Raw genomic sequence first — 24,928 nt, 5'->3', positions numbered from 1 at the left:
CCGATACATTTTTGGTATATTTGAGCAAGCGAAACTGGTATAATTGGAGAATGGAGGATCGCGCGGTCACACTGGTTTTTCGGCCAAAAAATAAAGAACAATAAAAACGCTTGTTGGCCCGCTAGAGAAAAGGGATCGCCAGCGAAAGCGAAGAGAGCGAGTGCCGTGCTAACCGGTGACCTCTCGCCGTGCCCCGTGACCTGTGACCCGCGCAAGTGTCCGCCCCAGTGTCATTTTGTCGCAGCCGCAGCAGCAGAATTGGGAGCAGCGTGTAAAAAGTTGCGGAATTATCGTGGCACCGCGCGGAGAAAGAGAGAGAGAAGGAGAGCGCCTGAGAGAGCGAGCGAGCGAGAGAGGAGCGCGATTGCCGCACGCATAAAATATGATCAAATTGCAAAATTGATTTCAATTGGCCACTCAACAAAAGGTACGTTCGATAAACCGCCTCCCCACCCCTGAAATTACACCGAAAATAACACCGAAAGCCCGGCGAACTGCGTTTACATAAACCCCGGAGTCCCGAAACTCCCCGTAACCCTAGAAAATACTCGAAAATACCTAGCTTTTCCAGCTAAAGTTATATTCCAATTTCTTTCATTTGCCCTGCCTCTCCATGTGTGTGTGTGTGTGTGAGTGCGTGCTTGCCTGTGTGTGTGTTGTGTTTGGCAGAGATGAGTAATTTTCAACTGCTGATAAACCCCCAAAAAGAACTCTAATTGGTCATTCAAAATGGAAAACTAGCTGAAACTCACCACGCTGCCTTAGCCCAGTAATTGCCTCCCTTTATTTATGTTTCCAAACAGTGAAAACCATTAAAAAGCCCTTTGAACCTGTTACATTCGTGACCGATATTCTCGTGAGCCGGCAAATCGCTGCGATTGCTCATCTCTAGCGGGCGGCGTGTGGCACCACAAAATTGGTCAGAAAATACGGTTTAAAATCGCCTGCACTGCGTTTTGTTTTGATTAGTATGCGCTTTTGAAAAGTCTCCATTTTCGTCAACTCCCCTGCAATCCGGATTATCCGTCTCTTTTGCTCTGTTTATTTGATTTTCTTATTACACCGACAGCAGCTGTGCGGCGTTGCCAGACAGTTTTCGGGGCTGCGGCACGCGGAGTGGCGTGAATTGAAAATCGCATTCAATTAGAATTTAACCCGTGTCAAAAAGAAAAAAAAAAGAAGGAAAATGTGCTTTGTCGCTTAATTGCATTTATAATTAATTTAATTCGTGTACTACTTTTTGGTATTTGTATGGAAAATAAACAGCTGTGGCAGAATTTGTTCTGAACATGTGAACAATATTAGTAATTTATAGTTGTTTATTTAAAAATATCAAAAGGTTGTTTTAAGTTTTTACAAAAAAGTAGGGGTATTCAGTTCTGACATTTTTACATAAATCTTGTCCTAGTACCACCCAATATTTTAAAATCTTAAATGTTAATATTTATCCTCATACATATGTATATTAATCAGCTGTCCACATCTTCCCCAACAGCAAACAGCACTTTCAATGTTTGGCGCCTGCTGCGACTCTTGAGACTCGTTTAAATCCGCAAAAAGAACCAATCCAGAAATTGAGCCCAGTCCCGCTCTTTGGCTTTCTGGCCATGGCGCAGCAAACGCAGCCGCAGCAGCAGGCAGCGCCGTCCACTTCGACGCCGGCCTCCACGGCGGCGGGATCCTCGGTAGGAGCAGGATCCTCCGGAGCAGCAGGCGGAGGAGCCGCCACGCCCATCTCAACGCCATCGACCCCTCAGCCGGCCGGCGTGAGCGGACCCAGCAGCAATAACAACAATAACAACAACTTGGTCTCGCCCTCCGGGAACAACAATCTACTGACGCCCGTCCAGGCCTTCACTCCGGCCGGACAGCCCGTGTACAATCCACACGTCTACATGTCCGCCCACGGAGGACACCCACATGCCGGAGCCCACTACCCGGCCATGATCCCCGCTCCGATTCCCAGCAACAACGTCTACGTGAACAACGTCACTGCCAATGTGAACCTGCATGGCTGGCCGCACGGCGTTCCGACCTACATGCCGGCTGGAGGGCAGCACCACTACATTGGACACGGCGACATGCCACCGGAGCAGGTGGGTGAAGCTATTTGGCCACTTGAAACGTTTATGTGCATATACTTTAATGATAAATTATATATATTTTACAAATCTGGGTGTCCTAGTATTGAAGTCACTAAGAAAAATTAACAATTTACTTTGCTTAGTTATAAACATATTTTAGTTTTGAACTTTCCGCTTTGTTGTTGCACTAAAAACGAAGCAGTGAACCGACTTAAACTTCATTACTAACTCGCTGACTTGTTAACCCAAACAGGGCAACGCCGTGATGCCGCATCTGCAGCCCCTACCCATCAATTTGGCTCCCCAGGGCGGCTCTCCGAACCCCCACACTCCCGGAATGGGTGGTGGACGCACGCGGGGACGCGGTCGTGGACGTGGACCCGGTGGACCGCGACGCAATGACTACCATGGGCCACGTCACCTCCAGCAGCAGCAGCAACTGATCACCCTGCCGCCGCAGCAGCAACTGCCACCGCCGGATGGATCCAACCCCGGCCTGCAATTGCAGCCGGATCAGATGGGGCAGCAGTTGCCGCCGCCGGAGGCGCACATGCAGCATCTGCAGCAGTACTACACCGCTGGTCCGCCCACCTACGCCTACGGGCCGTATCCGCCCTACTTCGCGCCGCAGCATGCGAACATGCAGCCGCCTCCGAACCCCACTGCTGCCCAGCAGGCCACCGGCACTCCGGTCTTCATCTCCGGACCGGTCATGTACAATCCGGCGTGGTTTAATCCTGGCGGCTACATCTACCCCATGATGCATCCGGCCGAGTATCAGTATGTCCCAGAAGATGCTGGCCAGCCGGGAGTGGATGAACGTGTCGCCCAGCCTGATGGTGGGATGACCCAGATGTGGCACTCGGCGCCCATGTACGCCGAGGATTTCGAAGTGCTGCAACAGCAACAGCAGCAGCAACAACAACAGCAGCAGCAGCAACAACAACAGGTGGCCGTACATCCCAATGGAGGAGTCGTCAATGTGGGGGATGAGCTCAACCACAACAGCTCCTCTCTGCCCTCCTCGGAGACGTCGAGCATGCTCAGTCCGAGTTACCCGATCTACGATCCCCAGATGCACGAAATGCAGCAACAAATGGGCGTGATGCAGATCTACGACGAAGGTCAGATGGCCGCCCTGCAGCCGATTCACCCAGGAGCAGGCCCGTTGCCCCAGGTGAGTGGATCTGGCACAAAGAGGGCCTAGTTTGGTACACAAACACATGAGAAAACCCAACTAGAGCTTATATTGAATAAGATTACCACGTTATTAACCATTTGCTATCGTTAACAGTACGAGGACGAACTCGCCGAGTGCGGAGCTCCGCCCCCTGGCGCTATCCCTGTGGCTTGGACTGCTGCCATGCCTCTGCCACCGGATGGCGTCCAGCCAGCCCTGCTGCCCCCGCCACATCATATCTTGCAGCAAGCGTCTCCCGTGCTAATCGAGCAGCCGACCCAGTTGGTTCTAGCTCAACCTCCGCAGCCGCCGACACCCACTCCTCAACAGCAACAACCGCATCAGGAGCCAATGGGTAAGTGCTCTCGAGCTCAGTATTGATTAGTGATTCATTTGAGTATTGGAATTCATAAGTTGCACTTTGTCTAATTTCCTACTTTTGATTATTGCCGTTTTTAATCTCGTTCCATTTGATGCTAGTTGATAAGGAATAATTATTCATTGAGTGATTACCATTGAGAACTTCGACTTTGAACAGCAGTTGAATAATATAGTTAAATAGTTTCCACTTTGGCAATATGTCATAGTTAATTTCCTTGTTGTGGGTCCATGACATCACTTGATATTTGATAATTATCAGAGAGCTGATCGTCTTATGATGTCACTTCAGTAATTTATCTCTAAAGAGCGTTCAATTGTTGTTGTTAGTATTTTGAACTGACTAAAGATTTTTCATCGATCTAGAATAAACAAACAATCTTCTTAAGATATATTCTGAAATTTTCAATAGATTGCCATACCCTTCTAATAAGAACTTATGTTCACCGAACCCAATAGCACCACATATTATCGGCACTATAGAAGCATTTTCGATTTATCTTGTTATTGTTCTGAGGCAAGGCCCGCGATAAACCCAACGAGAGCAGTTTTTGGACTTTCAACCCGACTTGTGTCCAGAGTATCTGGTTTTCGTGTTGCCCTACACTTACTTAACAGCGTTTTCCATGATGTATTTTGGAATTCGTCATGGCGTGCCTTCGATAGCGTCGCCTGGCCCCCGTGTTTATATGCAGTTTTTGCTTACTTTTGCCTTTCCACGCTCTCTTTCACTATATTCCCTCCACTCGGCTCGTACTCTTCTCAGGTGTCACCCGATATATATATGGCTGAAATGTCTCTGGGGGACGACACGTTGATGTCAACACATTTTGCCTTAGTTTCTGGGCCTTAATTATTCGTGGCGTCTGTTGCCAGGCCTCCGATTGTTTTCGGCTGGGATTTTTCTTTAGCTTTGGGTTTCATCCGCCCATCGTTCCCGTGGAGCCGCCAACAGGTGTTGGACTTGTTGACCACTTGGCTGTGCCCCCAACAACAGCCCTCTATCCACCCACTCATCCATCCACCCACCAAGACACCCATTCTCTAATCAGCAACACAAGTGGCTTCCGTCCAGTTCTTTGTTATTATTTTTGTTTGCCCGCCTGTTGTGGGCATTGTTCACGCTTATCAATCGAATGGTCGGTCTCGGATTCCAAGTGGAAATGGCGGAGTAGACATCCTCGACCACTTGCATACTAATCGTAATTGAGTGTGTCATGTGGCCGGAGCAAGGGGATCCATCTAAGCCCAGGGGCTGGGCCTTTCTATTTGCCTGGTGTCATGCTTAATTGCTAGACAAAAGGCCGAATGGGCTGAGATGTGGACTATGTGTATATGGTTCGGTTTGAGTCTTTCAAATTTTAGTAGAACTTGAAAAGGAAGGTTGGGTAGGTAGACTGCACTCGAGCAAAGAAGTTTATCAAAAATTTGGGATTGGTTGTTAGTTCCTCTCATGTGGAAATTGATCTGAGGAATCTTAACTGATTATAAACATGATTACTTATATTATCTTTAAAGAAATCTCAAGTCTTAGGACTATAATATTGGGACAATTTAAAATTTAAAACGTACAAAGCAATTAGTTTTTTCTACAAGAGCTGTTACTTTTCTGCGAGAAACCCATAAATTATTCGTTTATAATAGGAAATTATAAAGATTAGTTCATTGATTTCGCCTGAAGCTCAATAGACATAGCTGATTACAAGATATTGATTGATTTATGATTATTTTAGTCATATTTAAGTGCTGTTTTAGTGTCATTTTTATTACCTCTTTCGCTTAAATGCACATGGAACCGCTAGGGAACTCACACGTGATGGAGGAGGTCTTGGCAATGCAAACTGATTGGGTTCCAGTTGGTTTTTTAACCGTATCTGTATCTATGTCTGCTCAACGAGCTCCGTCCAGTCGAGAGGTTTTTCTTTTATGGCTGTTTTCAAAGCACTTGTAGACGTTGTAGACGGTATTTTATATGGCGATATCGCCAAGTGTTTGTCCACAGACTAGATTGATAGGCGACATTACTTCCCCTGGGTCCCCACAATTAGTAATATTGCTCAAGAGCAGTTTAACTCCCCTGTGGCAAATTGATTAGACTAATCACTTGGGTCGTGTTTTATGGGATTTGCGAGTAAGCACGTTGTGATCTGATTTTCAAAATTCACTGATAAACGCATTACTTTAATGCCAAGGCGATTTTTTGATCGATGGTTTTTAGAGCGCCACACGCTTCACCTGGGAGATTATAATTGTGCGAAGGCTTTTACGAGTTACCTCTTGATATATAATCGGAATCCGTAGATTTCTTGTTTGTTCTGTTGACTGTACGTTATGAGGGTCGTGAGTAAGGAATACACCTTCGGAAAAAGATGTTGGATACTTTGAAAGAGAAATAATGACAATACTATTACCTGATTACATATTTAATTGGATCAGATCGTCGTAGTATTATATCATATCTTTGTAATAGGCCATCAATCAGCGTTCTATTCAGTTGATTCCTAATTGTAATGAGAATATTCCAAGCTAAAAACCATTTGCCTCCGAAGTTCCCCCACGAAAACACAACCTTTTACAGTTTTTAAAATGTATGGCAATTTCTTTTATTACTATTCTGGCTGCTTTTCTCATTCCTTCAACACTTATTGTTCTAAATGTTACTTTTGATGTGTTTTCCACTCGTTCCACTTGTTGTTGCCCTGTCCTTATGCGTATAACAGATTTAGAATATTGTTTGTGGTACATATTATATACTGTTTAATTAGTTTAGCCGCGTGAACAATTTCGTTTGTATAGAACTGCACTTGCTGTATTGCTTATGGTTCGTAGCTGCTAGGCTATATATATATTTGGATAGTTTAAAACAGACACACACAAGCCTTAAAAATTCATTTGCTCTTGGTTTTTAGTTGCTGTTGCTGGACTTTAGTTTAGTTAGTAACTTACAAAAATGAGCCGTAAATTTGTATTTTGAGTTTGCCACCTAAATGATTAGTGTAAAATTGAAAACAATTTTAGATCTTAATGCGGTTCCATTGTGTGTATTCGCCTTTGAGTTCTCTTGTGTAGCGTTCATCCTTAAAAGTATACAATTTATTGGTTTTCGAAATAGTTGCTGCTCTGGCTGCTGTTCATCTTTAAGTTAATCGGGCCACTTCTACTTAGCTACAGTTTACAGTTTACACACACGCTATATATCGCTATATCGCCTACAGTATGACACATTAATAACGCCTGGCCAACAACTATGTAGTAGAATACACAATAATCATTTATCTTTAATAGTAATCATAATGGTAATCATAGTAATCGTAGGGTTTAACAAACAAATAATAATAATAGAAGTTACTTTACAATATTTTGTGGTTGCTGTATAACAGTTGCAATCTACCAGCGATCGGTATCAGTTTTCGATCGTTAATTTATGAGCGTAGTATAATTATATATAGCCGAAGGTTTTTTCTATATCTTATCGCAAGCTAAGCTGAGTTCTCCTGGTAGAAAAGTGAGTTTCCGCACCTCACCTCCTCCTCCTCCGCTGTTGCCTAGGCTTAAATATATATATATGTATATATACGTGGTATGGGGCTGGCTATACATATCCGACTTCTCCACTTTGTATATAGGTGTGCTCGATCTCTGATCTCCTCCTCTGCTGTATAAGTAAATAGAAAAATATCTCACCGGATCTCCTTGAGCCACGCAGTGCCCCCTTGTAAATTCATCTTCTTCCCAACTGATGCGCCCCTTAGAGCTTCGATTCGTTCGTCTTCTGGGGGAACTGCGGATGTCCCTCCTCTTGCTGTGGACTCGCCAGCGTCTTGATGATCTTGGGCACTATGGTGATGGGCTGATCCTCGTCCTCGTCCTCGGCATCCTCGCCCTGCTCCTCGTCGATGGGCGTGAGGGTCTCCACATGCACGGGCGTCTCCTCGGCGGGACTGCACCGCTTCAGGCAGGGCGCCAGGAAACTGGTTATCGTGGAGATGCCGAACAGGGCACCGGCCATGTAGAAGGGCAGGTCGTAGGTGTGCGTCATGTCGTAGATGGCTCCCGCCAAAGGCGTTCCGATTAAGGCGGCGAATCCCCTGAACAGGATCAGCAGTCCGAAGGCATTTGTTAGCTTGTCCAGGCCGAGCAGGTCGACCAGGATAATTGACGTCAGCGAGATGTAGCCGGAGATGGCCAGTCCGAAGAATATGGACACGGTTATGTAGGCCGCGTAGCTGTAGCACAATGGGGTCACAGTCACGGCGATGGTGGACACCAGGAGGCAGCAGTTGTTGAGCAGCAGCGAGTTCACCTGCGGCAGGTCCGCCACCCATCCGCAGAAGACGCGTCCCACGGTGTTGGTAATGCCGATGATGGAGATCAGCATGGCGGCATCGTTCTTCTGCACATTGTGCTCCTTGGCCGCATCCACCAGGTAGACAAAGGGCACATACAACCCGGCCATGCCGAAGATGTTGGAGACACCGATCAGCATGAAAACGGGATCCTTGAGTAGGCTCACATCCAGCATGGTGTTGACCACGGACTTCACGGAATCCGGAATGCCCAGGCAGGGACACAGGTCGTACTCCTCGCGGTGCTTCTCGGCCTCCGCCAGGCGATCCAGTTTGGCCACGCTCTGCATGCTCTTCTCGTACTTCGTCAGCGACAGAACCGAGTTCCGGTAGTTGGTCAGCGACTTTTGGGACTGATACTGCGGCAGGTTTGTCACGGATCCCGAGTAGAAGATGTCCTTGCGGGACATGGGACGCACCATTCGGCCGCTGCCCGTCTGACTGCCGCCCTGCCTCTGCGAGAGCGATAGCTTGGATGAGGCGAAATCCCCGCCGGCTCCAGCCTCCAGATCGCCGCGAGAAGAGGCCCTGATGGCGGCCAGCGAGGGTTGGAAACGCTCCGAGGCGGAGGTCTTTCTCACGCGCGTGTTGAACGCCGGCACGGATCCGTTCTTGGGCAGGCTTTGGTGATCGCCGGCGAGGAAGGCGGGCTGCGAGGCGTTCCTGGTCATGGCGTCCTGCGAGTGGTATGGGCTGCTCTCCGACTCGGAGTTCCTGTGCGTACGACGACCGCCGCCTGCAGCTGACCGGGCGGACAACTGGCCATTGCTGTCACCATTTGGCGGGGACTGTGCGCCATTCTGGCGATGGACATCGACCACCTTGGACTCTGTGATGGTGGGTAAAGTAGAAACGGGATGCAGACCACCACCGCCGCCCGCCTGTTGAGCCAGTAGCTCGAGGTTCAAGCTAGAGTGCACGCCGGGATCAGCATTCAGAGGCATCTTTAACTTGCGCTCCATGGTTCCATCCGGAAGCTGCACCATAAAGTGGGAGCCCGCAAAGGAACCCCTCTCCAGCTGCAGCTGCTTCTCCTCGTACATCCGCTGCATCAGGGGCTTCTGCTTCTTCTTCTTCGGGTAGGTCAAAGGACGCATCATGGCCCCGAAGATGGCGCAGTTGAGGATCAGACCGGCGAAGATGAGCAGGGCGTTCTTCCAGCCGTACTCCTCCAGGAGGTACGTGGCCAGAGGAGCAAAGGCGAAGGTGCCGAAACCAGAACCACATACAGCAATTCCGGTAGCGAGACTCCTCTTGGTCTCAAAGTAATAGCCCACGGCCACCACCGCCGGCAGATAGATCATGCCGAAGCCGAATCCTCCCATAAAGCCGTAGGTGGCCATCAGCATGCTCACACTGGTGCTGAAGGTGCTCAGGACGAAGGCGATGCAGGCGATTATGCTGCCGGCTATGCAGACAGCCCGGCAGCCGTACTTGTTGGCCAGGGCGGAGACGATGGGCCCGGCACTGAGGTAGACGCCCGAGAGGAGGCTGCCCACCCAGGCCACCGTGCCCTTGCCCTCGTGGAAGTAGGCCACGAACTCCTCCAGGAAGATGCCGAATGTGTAGGCTATGCCGTCGACGATCATGTTGCACATGAAGCTGGCGAAGCAGATGACCCACCCATATCCTCCGTCCGGCGGAGGGGGCAGCTCCCCGTACACGCTCTCCTCGTCGTCGTCATCCTCCTCGTTGTCCTGGTTGTCCTCGTCCTCGGGACTCTGCTCGGCCGTAAGCCTGGCAGCCTCCTCGCAGGCCAGCTCGCTGTCCGTCCTCTCGAATCGCCGCAGCCTGGCGGAGGAGGCGGAATTGCCGCCGCCCACACTGCCCGGATTTGAACTGTTGATATCCACCATGGTGGCGGCGGTAAGGGTTAAGGTTTCCCTCTAACCTACACACGCGGTTTTGGTGGAGTTGAAAATTGAAAGAGTAGGAGAAGGCGGATGAAGTGCAGAAGGAGGAGGAGGAGGAACGTCCGCTTGGCGTCGCTGCCCGCGTGCGAATGCCAAAGGCGAGGAGAGCAGAGCCCAAGTTTATCTCTTTCCCGGCTCTCTTCTTGGACACCCTCTCTTTGGCTCTCCCAATGCACTTGAAGTACTACTGGTGTGTGCGTCTGTGTGTGTGTGTGTCAATTGTTATTGAGTTTTTGTTTTCGTTTTAGTTTGATAAATTCATAAATTCACTGGCGATAAAAGGCGTGGGCTGCCTGTATTTAAGTAAATATTAACTTTTAACCGTGTAAGTAAATGTTAGGAGCTCCAGTTGGACTTGGTTTTGTGCTGGCTTTAACTTAACCGTTACTATTTGCTTTTTGTGCTTTCAGTTTTTGCCCATTTCCGCTTTGTTTGTGTATTTTTAACTTGCACTTGCAGCTGCAGCTGAGGTCACTACAAAATGTTTGTTTTCCCCTTAGATTTTCCCTGCCTTTTGGCTGCTTTTCCGTTTTCTGTTGTCTTTTTCTTTGACTTTGATTTTGCGTTTTGGCGAGATTTCCTCAGCGCTTTTTTCGGGGGTGCTGTACGTAGGTATGTACGTACGTGTGTACGTCGCAATTTTCGAATGCAATTGTATAATTTTCCGATTTTCAGCTTTGAAATTCAGTTGGAGAGAGGCAGAGGCGTTGGTGTAGGAGGGGGGTGGTGGTGGTGGTGGGGGGAGAAAGGAAGCGGAAGAAGAGCGGAGTGTGATCGATAAAAAGCCCACACACACACACACGCTCGCTCGACGGCGCACACACACACGCACGCTACTTGATAACTTTTAGCTGCATTTGCATTTTAGCGACATTTTCATTGGCTTTTATTTTTTTGCGAGTCTGGCGAAAATAACAATCTCCGATGCCGATTTTTAGTTTCCCGACTTTTGTTCTGGACTGCTGCGCCGTTCGCTGCGAAATGAAAATGAAAATTCCTCGTAACGGCAGCAAAAAGCGACTGTTATACGATATACAAAGACAAATTCTAAATTTCTGTAAGAACACTCTCTCTCTCTCCCTCTCTGTCGCTCTCTCTCGCTCGTTGCATTTGAAGTTCAAGCTCACAGAGCGCAAGCTCCACTTGTACTCTCTCTCGCTCGCTCTTCTGCCCCAAAAAACAGCTGATTGTAACAAAAACAAATGGCAGGGTGGCCAGAGAAAGAGAGAGAGAGAGAGAGAGAGCGAAAGACAAGACAAACAACCCCTCTTTGTTTGTCCAAGGGTTGTCTTTTGTCTTTCTCCCTTGTGTTTTTTTTTATCACCTTTTGCTTTTCTTTGATTTTAATTTGAAAAGTAAAGCCTGAAAAACCGGTAACCGCCTTTTGCCACATGGCTACGCTACTGTAACAGTGCTAACTGTGCTACCGTATAACAGACAAATATCAAAGAGCGCCGAAACTGTTGCTCTTTACTGGCGATTTAGGTTAAAGGTTAACTGTATTTCGCCCCCCCGAAGACTTTTACTTTTCAAACCCCACGCTCTTTTTAACACGACACCTTCTAGAGACTTGACAAATGGAACATTCTTGAAATCATATTTAAAATACGTAGGCACTCTGTATTTTGAAATGAAGTTGATGGTTGGTTGAGGTAAGAAGGTTCCTTAATAGGTCAAAAGTCTATGATAATTATATTCAAAGCTTTGGAACGGCTACTTCTTAATTCTTGAAATGATTATGAGAAGTTACATTCTAAAAAGATTAGCAGATCTATTACCTTTAAACATCTTTTTTCCAAAATCAAGTACTTAAAACATTAAACAGACCCTTCCCAATCTGGATAAACTCCAATCGATTCCAAAGTTCCATTTAGTGAAGTAGCACTGTCACCTAAGTGCGTGTTTGGGAGAAAGTGTTATTTTGGTCTGCCGCCTTTTAGGCGCCGACCAATTGTATAATCCGGGCATTATCTTAACAGTTGGCTCACCTAAATAATAAAATGCATTCGACACGCAGCTGATAAGACTACCTTTCGAGATATTTGTAGTTATTTTGTTTATCAACTTTTTCGTCTGTTGCCAGGTCGTAAAATCGTAAAAATGTGCTTTTTCGCCTTCTGGTTTATAACAGTTTTTCGGCGTGGTTAGCACTTTTTTCGTCGGTAGTTGCGGTGGTAAGTCTTAAGAGATTCTAGCCGCGGGTCTTTCGTACTCTTGGGCTCTCTTTTTTTCCTTCGGGGGGAGGGGTTGTTGTGCAGTTCTTCTTCTTGGGTGGTTGGTCAATGTCATTCATAAAAATTCCATGTCAAACACACGCACACATGGCGAAAAAAAAAAGAAACCCCTCCGATATTGTGGGTCAACGCTAGAGGGCGCCACTCTGGCTCTTCCTCCGGTTCGGTTCTTTTTCCCTTTTGTATTTTTTTTGCGTTTTCCGTTTTCCTAACTCGATTTGTTTGCTCTGTTATTTAGGCATTACGTCGGGACTCAAATGGCCAACGCCTCCAATCTTGGCCAGCAATCTGTGTGAGCCAGCAAATTACGCTTAACTTAACTTAACTGAAATGTAATACCAAATGCGGAATAGCGGTAATCGCAGCAAAACTGTTATACCGCAATGCGTGTGGTTGGGCTTTCATTAAAAATGCATGGAGCGCAAAATGCACACTGCATAGGGTCTCTGGGAAAATGTATTTGAGGTACAGGACACCCGATATCCCTGCCGACCCCTGGTGAAAGTTCTTTCGGTTTCAGGGGTCAGGGTAAATGGGCGGATTAGTGGGCGCTTGCAGCAGGTGTCTTTGTAAAATTAGCTGCCCCATTTAAAACAGAATTCGGGCAGCCTGCTGTGCCAAAAATCAAATGCAACCGAGTGAATGGTGGGTGAAATAGGGCAATGCACTGGGGAAAATTAGGTAAAGCTATAATAAGAGCTTTATATTTGAGTTTAAAAATATTTTATTAAATTATTTATATTATTAAATAGGGCAATGTACTGGAGAAAATTAGGTAAAGCAATAATAAGAGCATTATATTTGAGTTTAAAAATATTTTATTCTATTATTTATAATATTCTGTCTTTAAAAGGAATTTTTAGGGTAATAAGTTGAGAAAACAGCACACCTTATAATATTTTAACAAAATATTGTTGTGAAGTTCCAAAAGTCTATCATTGTATTAATCAGGAGATTATAAAATATTATAACCATCTATTTTTTACTAGGCCTTTTAAACTTGTATACATAAAAGCGGATATCTAGACAAGATTGATATTGCACTATTTTTTTCACTGTCACAGATGCTCACTTTGAGTAATGAATAAACTATCCTTGAACTATTCATCTTTTTTTTTTTTTCTGAGAGCACAAAGCTTTGCAAAGGCAAGAAGATAAAAAGATTTCTCCAGCTGGCCAAGAGCTTTCTTTCTTTCTTTCTTTATTTCCTCGGTGCCAAAAGGTTGAATGAACCAGCGATGACTCTTCAATTATTGCAGCCCCCCTCCCTTGCAGCACCCCATTAAGAGCACCCCTTGATGGCCCGCCCAACCCCTTTCTCCTAGATCCCGCTGCCTTCTTTGTTAATGAAAATGAAAATTGCGCATACGCCGTGTTGTGCAGTCAATGCTTTTCTCGCTTTGTTTGGCCGCTAAGCGTTTTTTTTACGCTGACAACGCTTTCCTTGCCATTGCCATTGCTCCGATTCAGATACAGATACAGATACACGGCAACAGATACAAAAATACAGCTTGTAGAATATTGTGTTTTCAAAATGACGCAGTTCGTGCTGCTGCGACACTTTTACCTTGCTGTTTTTTGCCCGCTCAACTTGTTGCGTTGCTTGGTATGCAGCGCCTGTTTTTCCGACCGATGAGCCTGGCCTCTGTATCTGTCAGATACATTGCCTATCTGGCGGCTACAGTCGAACTTGGACGAGACACATTCTAACTTGTTATGAAAAAAAAATTGACTGCCAAACATTTCAAATGTTTTAGTCCTCTGTATGTAGTACAGTTTTGATTTAAAACTTTAATTTTAAATGGAAAGAATTTAAATATTAAACTTTAGGATTTTAAGGAGGAAATATTAGGAAAAGATAAAATTCCATTCCTTTTTTCTGTTTTGTTAATCCTGTGTAAAATGACATACAATGATTCTAGTTTTTTGTTTTCATATAATAGAATATCTTTTGATTTACATCTTCAGTTTCGATAAATCGTGAATGATTATTAAAATGTTTAGTAACATTTTCTGAGAATGTCTTTAATCAAGTTCCCAGTTTGGACCTTTCTAGCTAATCCTTTATAACTAAACCTTTATTCTGAACAGAAAACAATTCTTTGATTTAGAGAAGTTGGACTGTATGTACAGGTCCATTCAAGCGAACTCTCCTGTCCTTTTAATCTGTTACACGCATTTATATGTTAATGTGGGAGTGTGTGGGCGGTGGGCAGAGGATACATTTCAGCGGGTGTCCTTGGATTCCTCGGCTGTCAGTTCAACTCAACTTCTTTGGGCCCCTTTCCGTCGCACCATCGATGCTTATCAGGTGATTCTTTAAAGCCACTTCGAAATAAACCGTCAACAGCCCCACTCGTAAACAATTTGGCGATAAGGCGGCGGAACCCCAACTCCTTCTAACCCAAAGACTTTATAGTTTGTTTGTTTTTCTTATGCGGCGAAGGTCGCGTGGCTCATAGAATTATGCAATTTTCGTCCGCACTCAATTTCACTTATTGTTCTTAGCTCATCCCCCGCCCCCCTCTCTCCGTCCTCTCTACCCTCGGTATTATTTATTGTAAATTGACACAAATGAATTCAATTGAATTGTCTGCTACAATTCGTTTTTGGCCCTGTTGCCAGGCGATTGAGACTGTGCCCATTCCTCTTTGTTTTCTATATTGTTTTGTATCCCCCTATACCATACCCATACCCCCTTGTTTTCCCATTGAATGATCCAACGCTTGAGCAGATTACTTATCAATTTCAATGGGGCAGCTAAAGCGGCAGTTAAAGAGCTGGGAACAAGTCTCATTATGGGAAGACCACTCGTTGAATTGCATACGGGTCAGTTCAATCAATATTTGAGCCAGGGAATGTGGGTGACTCACGTTACGCATACGCCTCGTGGGCTGAAAAATGATAAAGTCTCCTGTTCTCTGCCAGCCTTTTTGCTATTTTCCTTAACATGCTTTTGCTTTCAAGGCACAGGGAAAAACATGGTGATAAAGGCAGAGAAATTATATATTTTCCTTCAGTTAATTGTTTTAAATAATCAAAATATTTCTATAGATCTGACACACTTTAAAAATAAATATATTCTTATTCAAGGGTATATACAATAATAATAATATCTTCTCTTATTACTCAAAATAGGGATAGAGAACCAAAGAACTATCAAGAATAAGTTCATCGCTGTTTATATAAATCAAGCACTCTTTCAAGCAGTGAAAATAAGTGCAAAGTTTGTATAATAAAAGTACAAGAAAGACAATTTCATGCTATATATATGTGTCATAATTGCATATATTGCAGTATTCTTTATACTGTTTCTTTGTTCTCCAAAATAAACTCCATCCGCCTCGCACTTTGGCTGCTTTTATTTTTGTTTGTGACTCAGGGAACTGATTAAAACAACTAATCAACAAAATGAATAATCACTTTGGGGTAGGCATAGAATTACATTATGAAATTGATTACTAGGTTGTAGTTCCTTTGTGGCCAGCTTATCTGTTATGAATCAAAGAACTCTGGAAATGTGTTTTATTTCTTCTTGGTGCTAAAAAGTTTGAAGTGACCCTAAAAACTTGAATGTTGTACCTATTTGTTGTGTGCTAATATCAAAATAATATATATTAAGCCTCTGTTAAGTGAGAATTAAAATAAAATCTTCAAAGCATGGGCATTTATTTATTGTTTGTATTTATCACATCATATTTATAGCTTGATAATTTATTTGTGGTGCGATTTTGAACCCATGGAAGCGGGAATGTTTCTGTTTTTTTGTGTTTGGCTTGTAGATTCTCTCAATTAAAAAGCGCCCATATCGTGTTTACAATTTGTGGCTCTCTCGGATCGAATCGAAGCTCAATAAGCATAAATTACTCATAGACCGGGTCTCAGACCCCCTCCCCTCCCCATTCCCAACTTCTGTTGCTAGCTAATAAAAAATTGAATAAAATCGCGCGTTCAATAACAGCAACAAATGGATATTGGAAAAGGGGAGGCTTTCGGAATGCCAGTGAATGAACCAAAAGCTGACCCATTTTCATTGGATGTTTACGTTCAATTTAGGAAAGGGAAAACAATTACAAAATCTCATTTAATTTCTCTAAAAACAGATATATATGGCCTAATGAAATGCAATTCGAGACTGGAAAACAAATTCATTTGAACAAATGAAGCTTGGCGAGTGAAAAAGTGTTATACAGATGAAACTGAAAGCGGAATTCTCAAGACAAGTTGGTTGTTTTTTGTTTGAAAGTGAATGAGGGGTGGGGCGGTGGGGGTTGTATTCTAATGGATTGACATTGTAGCGATCCCCCGACCCCGTTGATTTTCATTTATCACATGGAACATGGAACAACAAATGGAAATGAAGTACAGTCTCGCCGCGTTTGCGTATTATATTGTTGTTCCGTGCCTGACAATTTCCCTGTTTGCTTTTGTTGCTGCTGCAGTCAACTTATTGCAATTTACCTGTGCACTCATGTCTGTAATTATCCATCCAACCTTGTGACAGTGCGGCGGATCTACCGCTCTCCCTCGCACAGTCCCAATCAGTGCGTCCCTCTCTATTGAATCGTTATGGCAACACGTTCAAAAGCTGTTGTTATTGCGCCCAAACTGACACCCTGGCACAGATTTACCCCCCCCCCCCCCCCCCCCCCATACATTTGCCACTATTTTAAATGCATTAATCTCAGCCGCATTTGCTGCTCCACACATTTCCATACAGTATTTGCACTCGATTTGCCCGATTTCACCTATGTATTTATATTTATTGGGTAACTTAGTTCTCTGCTTGTTGGTCGCTAATTGAAATTAATTAGCGCACTCGCAATTCGAATTGTCATATGATGGGGTGGATATGTGTGGTATATAGTATATCCAATAAATGGGCGTTTAACACCGACCGCCAATTGCCGAATTCCGAACTGAAGAGCACTTAGTTAGAGCTCGTTCGCTAATATCACCCTTGTGGGGGAATCCAATCAATCCGGTTTTAGCACGTTTAAAATGGCCAATAGATGGATATAAATAATAATGATAACAACAAGTACAGTCTGCCCTGGGAAAGTTGTCTTGTGAGCTGGAGCTCGATCGAGGAATAAATTACTAGTATTTTTAAACAAATTCCTGAAGGCGATTTGAAGTCGAGAAGGAAAGCGGGGAAGGTATGTAGGCCATTGTTGGACTTAAAACTTTGGATAGTCTTCAAGGATTCTAGCAGGTGCTTTAATTTTGGATACAGTAACCGATTACAATGTTCCATTATATTATCAATAGATTGCATTACTATCTGATGTGTAAATATTTAATTTAATATGGTAGTTGTGGTTTCAGGACTTTGTACATATTCCGTAATGTTACAGTTACTTATAGAATTTTTAGGAGTGATCTATTTAATAATGATATATCATTTTATTGTTATTAAGATATTTTACCACATAATATGACACAATTCTTGTCCCTTATAGAGTCATAACCTTGGTACCTTATTTTTTATAGTTCATATTAATACTACAAATAACTTGTAACCGATTCAGGGGTATAAATCTTGTTATCAATATTAAACATAACCCATATTCATACGTTTCCCCATTACCTTTGTGTGATTTAGGGAGCGGTCTGTTTGAATTTAATCTGGGATGGGAGATCACATGGATGTTGACTCCCATTCCTCCGTTGTTGGGTTAACCTTTTCCGGTTTCACATGGGGAGGCTCTTATCGAACCGGGAATGGCTGGCAATGCCGTTTATCTTGTGCCCCGTATCAGGGGCGAGTGCGAAGTTCAAACACCTAGCAACAGGCCCATCGGCTGGTGATTTAATAACAATTTGCCCCGTCGAATGGCCGCAAATTGGGTCTACTCTGAGTTGTTTTTCCCTACTTGAGTTTGACATGGATTAGTTATGTTTTCTATTTGCACTGATAGCAGCAATCGATGGCCGGCTTTATCAGTATCAGCACAAATAAAGCAGAAATGCGGACAAGAGAACAATGCCTTTCGGCAGTTATTGGACCATCTATATATGCAGACCCCATGGGATCCAAAAAGCGAATATGATCTGCATTGTTCTCGTACACATAAATATATGCACACAGATTATCATGCTTTATCCGTCTGTTTTCTGAATACTGTTTGTGCATTTTCGAGTTCCTCAAATAACAAATCAATTAAGGGTTTAATTAAGCCTTAATTGCCTGTGGCTTCCAAAAATTCCCTTATGCGACTGCTATTTCTCCCAAAGTGCCTTCAGTGACACATTGCTTCAGTGGTCGTTGAAGTTATCGGCATTTGGCATCAATTGGCATCAATTATGTTAATTTTGTAAATTAGTTTGCAGCCAGCAATTGAATTTCTTCTCATATTTCAACAGCGGCTGCTGGGAAATTTGAATTTAAGGTCAAAGTAAAAGCTCTTATTGATTGTAATTTGCCCTCTTGCCTTTTCCAGTTGACAAGAGTTTGACAAACAACAACAACGAGGTGGCCTTGGATGAAAAGTTGGCCAACGAAAAGCAGCAGCAAATTGAATTGGAGTTCCGCCAGCAGCAGCAGGAGCAATTGCAGCAGCAGCAGCAACAACAGCAGCAGGAACTGCAGCATCAACTGCAACAACAGCAGCAACAGGAGCAACATCAGCAGCCACACCAGCAGCATCAGCAATTACCGCCGCTGCATATCGAAAAACCGCCAACAAAAGTGCCAAACCTTGTAGTAGCAACAGTGGCACCTCAACTGCAACAGCCACCGCAGCAGCAGCAGCATCAGCCAGCACCGCAGCAACATCAGCAGCAGCAAACATCGCCGGTGGTGGTGCCGCCACAGCAGCAGCAACAACCACCGCAGCAGACCAGCTACCATGATCAACATCATTTGCCACAGCAGCAGCAGCAGCAGCAACAACCGCAGCCACAGCGCAAGCCATCGCAGCAATACAATCAATCCCAGCAGCAACAGGTGCGTCGCAAGTACTCATCGGAGTACAACCACCATCATCACCAGCACGGCAGCAGCGATACGGGCATCCAGACTACCAAGTCCATGTCCTGGACCAATTCTGCCCAGCACAAAAAGTCCACACAATCGGTTTCCGTCACTGCTTCGCCCAATAATGTGAACAATGGATCGGGTGGTGTGGGTGTTGCAAGTGGACCGGCTGGCAAACCCAACTACGGTCACACCACAAAGACGTTTACCAACCAGCAGCATTACCAGCAGCAGCAGCAACACTACCAGAACCAGAACAACTACAACAACAACAACAGCGGCGGCAGTAGCAGCAACAACAACAACAGCAGCAGCAACAGCAGCTCGAGCAGCGGCAACAATCAGCCCCAGGTGCGCAACTATGGCACCATGAAGGTGCCCTCATCGCCGGTGGCCAGCACAGCACCAACGCTGGAGCGCAAAAACAGCCAACAGGCAGCAGCAACACCGGCAACAGCAGCAGCAACTGCAACGCCTGTGGCAATCACAACAGCAACTACCTCAACGGCTAGCATTACGGCTACCCCAAATCAATTCCAACTGGAGACTACCAACAACAGTGCAGCACCAGTGGCCAGTGCCCCGCAGCAACAGCAGCCTGCACTGCAGCAACATCAGCCTGCACCGCAGCAACATGTGACAGCCGCACCACCAGCAGTAGCAGCACCAGCCAAATCGTATAGCAACTACGCTCCTAAAAAACATCAGAGCTACGAGCCAGTGGTTCTAAGCTCCGTGGTGGCCTCCAGTTCAGCAGCCAACCCGCAACCCCAGCTGAATCTTGCCCCACCTGCACCGCCAGCTTCGCAGAACAATAGCGACAGTGCCCAGCTTTCGTGGGCCAGCTTGTTTGCCAGCAACAAGCCAGTGGCCAAGGTGGCGCCTTATGAGGCTAGCAAGCCACAGCAGCAACCGCAGCCACATCCAGTGCTCCAGTTGGCTCCTCCGCAGCCAGCTCTAGTGGCAGCTGTTCCGGCTGTCCAGCTGGCAGCGCCAACTCAAAATTTGCCCCTGCCCACGGCTCACCAGCAATCACAGTTGCCAGCTCCCGTGCCGGCGCCCACAACTCCGCTGATCACCCCAGGAGCGCTCTCCTATTCGGCGGCTTCTGCTCAGGCAGTTCCCGCTCCCGGTCCCACCTCTGCATCCGTCAAGCCTCTGAAGCCGGAGCCACCGCGTCAGGTGCAGCAACATCTGGATGAGTGGACCAACAAGTACGCCGAGTACCTGACGCGCCACAAGATCAACCTGGCCCCGATCAGCCTGCGTCCTCGGGGACTGACCAACAGGTCCAACTACTGCTACATCAACTCTATCCTGCAGGCCCTGCTCGGCTGCTCGCCGTTCTACAACCTGCTGCGCTCCATTCCTAAGCAGGCGGCTGTCCTGAGCGAGGTCAAAACGCCCACTGTGAACGCCATGTAAGTTTGAAATCGAAGTGCCTTGGAGAAACCAAGCCACAGGCAAGTCAACAGACACTTCGGCATTGCTAGCCGGCGTCTGTGTTACGTTCGTGGAAGATAAAATGGCATGGGCCCTGCCTACGCTTTTTGGTTACCTCCGTTCTGGCTGTAGCTGCTGAGCGTTGGGGTTCGTGCACGTGCTCCGGTTTTCAGCAGAGGGTCTAGCTTTTAATGTAATTCCTCCGCCGAAGCGGGCACAAACATTTTTAAATAATTTTTTACTTGTTACCATGCTAGTTCCAAACAAGATCCTTACTCAAATTACTTATCCCTACCTACACCCCACAGGATGTCCTTTATGACCAACTTTTCATCGCTGCCTAGCGGCCTGCGTCTGCGCCTGAACAACCTCAACAAGGGATCGCAAAGCAAGGGCAAGGACGAGTTTGTGGGCTCCGATTTGCAGTGCGACATGGCCTTTGAGCCCACAGAGATCTACAAGCTGTGGAACGACAGTCGCGAGGAGCATGTCGAGGGACGCCAGGAGGATGCCGAGGAATTCCTCGGCTACGTGCTCAACAAGCTCAACGACGAGATGCTGGAGGTGAGTGCACAAACATATTGGGACTTACAGTATACTTATGCTTGGTTTCGCCTTTGTTTCAGGTCATTAAACTAATCGACAAACCCACAACCCAGCAAAATGGCCAGGAGCCGGCGGAGCCAGAAGACGGCGGCGACGTTTGGCAGGTAAGTTAATTGCTGTTAATGTGATGTCATTTCAGTTAATTGCTTGTTTTCCCCACCAGATGATTTGCAACAACCGCAACAAGGGCAGTGTCACCCGCCAAACTGACTTTGGACGCACGCCCATAAGCGAGATCTTCCGGGGAGAACTGCGTTCCCGGCTGCAACGCGAGGGAGAGCACTCCACGGATGTCATTCAGCCCTTCTTTACTCTTCAATTGAACATCGAAGTGAGTGAGATTATGAGAGATGATTTAAAATATAAGATGATTTTAATAAATCCAACGTACCATAAAGGACCATTTTTTTCAGTCCTCCTAAGTTTGTTAGTATTGAAGAGCTACTATATTTAGTTTGAGACGGCCTTTCGCCTTCGTCATCATTTTTATCGGTATTAAACCATTCAAGGCCCAGCCACAGACAAGTCAACAGACACTTCGGCACCATTTCCCAGCCGGCGTCTGTGTTACGTTCGTGGAAGATGAAACGCCACCAGCCTCGCCTACTTTTGGCGATTGTCTCCGTTCTGGCGACAGTCACCAGACGTTGGGGTTGGTGCACGTGCTCCGCTTTGCATTAGAGATTTTCCCATTGAAGTGGTTTTCTCTTCAACAGTGGGCACAAACAATAATAAATACTAATACTTAATACTTAATACTTAAGTTATATGCCCCATTTGAATGACTTGCATTAAATCCTGCTTATATTTTCTTTACAGAAAGCTGCATCTGTGAAGGAAGCACTAGAGATCCTGGTGGGTCGGGACCAGCTGGAGGGGGTCACCGGCAGCAAGACCAAGCAGGAGGTGGTGGCCTGGCAGCAGATGACGCTGGAGAAACTGCCCGTCGTCCTAATATTGCATTTAAAGTACTTTGACTACCGGTCCGATGGGTGCACAAAGATCTTGAAGAAGGTGGAGTTCCCTGTGGAACTAAAGATCGATGCCAGTATGTTGCCACGAAATCCCCGATTCCGTATCCCTATTAGTAAATTTATTTATTGCAGAAATCCTCGGCTCGAAAAAGACGTCGCAGAAGCAACGCGCCTATCGCCTGTTTGCGGTGGTGTATCACGATGGAAAGGAGGCCTCCAAGGGCCACTACATCACGGACGTGTTCCACACGGGGTACAGCAGCTGGTTGCGCTACGACGACAGCTCGGTGAAGCCGGTCAGCGAGAAGCACGTCCTCCAGCCGCACACCCCGCGGGTGCCTTATCTTCTGTACTATCGCCGCTCCGACACCCTGCCGCCGCAGCAGCAGCAGTCCCAGCAGCAGACCGCCAACGGCGGAGGATCGGGCGGAGTGGTGGGCAGCAGCTCCTCCTCATCGAATGCCGGGGACAACAAGTGAAAAGCGACCGCGACGAAGGGCGCTGTTGTAAAAATGCATCAGAACTTTAAGTGCTAGCGATGTAGTATCTAATCTTATGTGTCAGTGCGTGTGAGCGAGAGTGCGAGTTTGGTTTTATATGCATACGTATACAAATTAACAATTAGATATATTCGAGCGGTATATATTTAAGCCCAAAGTCCAAAGCGCATGTCCGTGTGCCAGAGTGCGATTGTGTGAGGAAGGAAATTAGCTCTAAGCTAGACTAGAATTAAGATCGGGCAGAAACATAGCATAAGCAGCAACAAAACTCGTTGGAACGAATGCATTGTACAAAGAGTGGTAGGATCGAAGGGCTCTGTAAACTAAACAGCGAGTAAATTACCATATAACATAGTGCTAAATCTACGAACTCCTTCAGAGAAAAGAAACTCCCCATTTATCTGTGGCACAAAAAGCTCTCCCAGCCGTTAATCGTAGTGAGTGTTAGGAACACATCCCCAAATATACTAGAATTTTCTCGATATGTTATGACAAACGCTTAGAGCTGTAAATATACACAAATAATCATATATTGTAGTTGATCAGTTTCGCGGCATGCAGCATGCATTTAAACAAACCAACCCAGCAACAATATATCGAATGCTTTGAATATGCTTTAAAGAAATATACATTTAGAACCAAGGTCTTTTCGACACAAAGAGTAAATACAGACAGTGGTGGTCGCAGTAATAGCCGCAAAATCTCAAAACCAACAAGCCAAATTGAGTTACTTTGAGTATGGTCTTTAAGACACAGGTCGGGTAGGATCTTCTTTTACTAAAATGTTTTTTGCTCAGGTCGAGGGTGGCAATTTTTACACGATCAGCGGCCACTATGTTAAATAAAATGAATTATAAAGAGCTGAAAATATATTCTTTAAGGCTATTACTCAGACCACAACTGCGCATTGCATTATTTCGTACATGTTTATAAGCAGCTAAATAAGTTATAATCGCGTTCATTTTGTAATTTATTTTATATGTTGTTTAGTTTTACACGCAATCAGTTAGGCAGGCAGATTCATATATTATACGGAACTTGTTATTCATAGTTAGTGAAACTTTTTTGGGATTGCCCCTGGCTTGGATTCGTTGTTTGCCTTCATGATATTCAAGTTCTTCATAACTTACTTTTTCTAGGTCTAGAGCATTAGTTTGTACGTCATGTTAGAGAATTGTGTTGGGATTGAAGCGAAAGATTTAAAAGGGAAAAATAATCGTATGTAATCGGATCAGAACTAAAACTAATCAATCATACTAGTTGATAGATATCTAACAAACGTATACACCCATATATATTTTCTTAGGCTATATAAACGCATATATATTATTTATAGATATCGTGCCAATGTTAAAACATCTAAAAATTAAAAAAAAATTGAATTTGAGTAAGGAAAGCTAGTAACTTGTCAATGCTTTGTATAGTCAGCGTCTGAACAAGAATGGAATATATATGTACGGTTAATTATCCAATCCAATCATCTAATTGGAAACTAATCTTTTCGGACTCAAAAAGCAAACAATTTCATTGCATACTTTTAGACAACCGTGCTTTGACTTTTGGGAGTTTGAAAATTTTAGAAATCTTCATGAATCGATCGTTAATCTGAGTGCAGCTCCTACAGAAAAAGTACTCGTTCTCAAATGGATTGCAATTTAGTAGTCTGCTTAAGTACCAGGACTTTGGTGGTGAGGGGACAAGCGAAAATCTGGAAATATTCTTAAGCTAATCGTATACTAGAGGAATGCATTGACATATATGAGGTATATTATGAATAGGACACAAAAGCGAAACCATAAATATAAATCTACATATATATATTTTGATGTTATACAAATATGAACTAATTGTAAGCCAAATTATAGGAAAACATTTTTATAGAAACTTGTGCGCGTCTGCGTTTTGCTAGTTACAAATAGGTTCCTAAAACTACGAAAAAAGCAAAAAAAAAAAAAAAATAATACAAATCGTAACGAAATGTTGAAGCAAAGGAATATTGAAAAACAATAATATTAATACTGATATATGTAGTCTAAAGCCAAGCTAAAATCATAAACAGTAACATTAAAATGAAAACAAACAAACATACAATACATATAAATTTATAAATCCAATTTATACAAAACCCAAGCAAAGCAAACAAGAATGAAAAGATTGAAAGAAGTTGAATTACCATTAACATATATTTTTGCAAGCGAAATTAGAATGTCAAACATAAACGGAAGAAACATGTAGGATTAAAAATACAACTAAAGACGTAAATCGTAAAATTATCGCTTATATGCAAATAT

The 24,928-nt window shown here is 44.8% G+C and overlaps 2 protein-coding genes across 2 annotated transcripts; one reads left to right on the top strand and one right to left on the bottom strand.

Annotated features, from left to right (window-relative positions):
• The first annotated feature begins 61 nt into the window (after window positions 1–61).
• Window positions 62–24,730, top strand: LOC119553713 (trithorax group protein osa). Its single transcript, XM_037864293.1, has 10 exons — window positions 62–427; window positions 1,496–2,096; window positions 2,338–3,261; window positions 3,379–3,619; window positions 18,579–20,535; window positions 20,866–21,121; window positions 21,184–21,267; window positions 21,327–21,494; window positions 21,983–22,211; window positions 22,270–24,730. Exons 2-10 carry the CDS (start codon window positions 1,608–1,610, stop codon window positions 22,614–22,616), a joined length of 4,695 nt encoding a protein of 1,564 aa, XP_037720221.1. The 5' UTR covers window positions 62–427; window positions 1,496–1,607; the 3' UTR covers window positions 22,617–24,730.
• On the bottom strand, window positions 6,664–10,884 carry LOC119553714 (monocarboxylate transporter 1). The gene has a single exon (XM_037864294.1). It carries the CDS (start codon window positions 9,842–9,844, stop codon window positions 7,391–7,393), a length of 2,454 nt encoding a protein of 817 aa, XP_037720222.1. The 5' UTR covers window positions 9,845–10,884; the 3' UTR covers window positions 6,664–7,390.
• Window positions 24,731–24,928: the final 198 nt, after the last annotated feature.

This window comes from Drosophila subpulchrella, chromosome 3L, assembly GCF_014743375.2.
Source record: "Drosophila subpulchrella strain 33 F10 #4 breed RU33 chromosome 3L, RU_Dsub_v1.1 Primary Assembly, whole genome shotgun sequence".
NCBI classification, from domain to species: Eukaryota; Metazoa; Arthropoda; class Insecta; order Diptera; family Drosophilidae; genus Drosophila; species Drosophila subpulchrella.
This window is presented reverse-complemented; position numbering and strand designations above follow the sequence as displayed.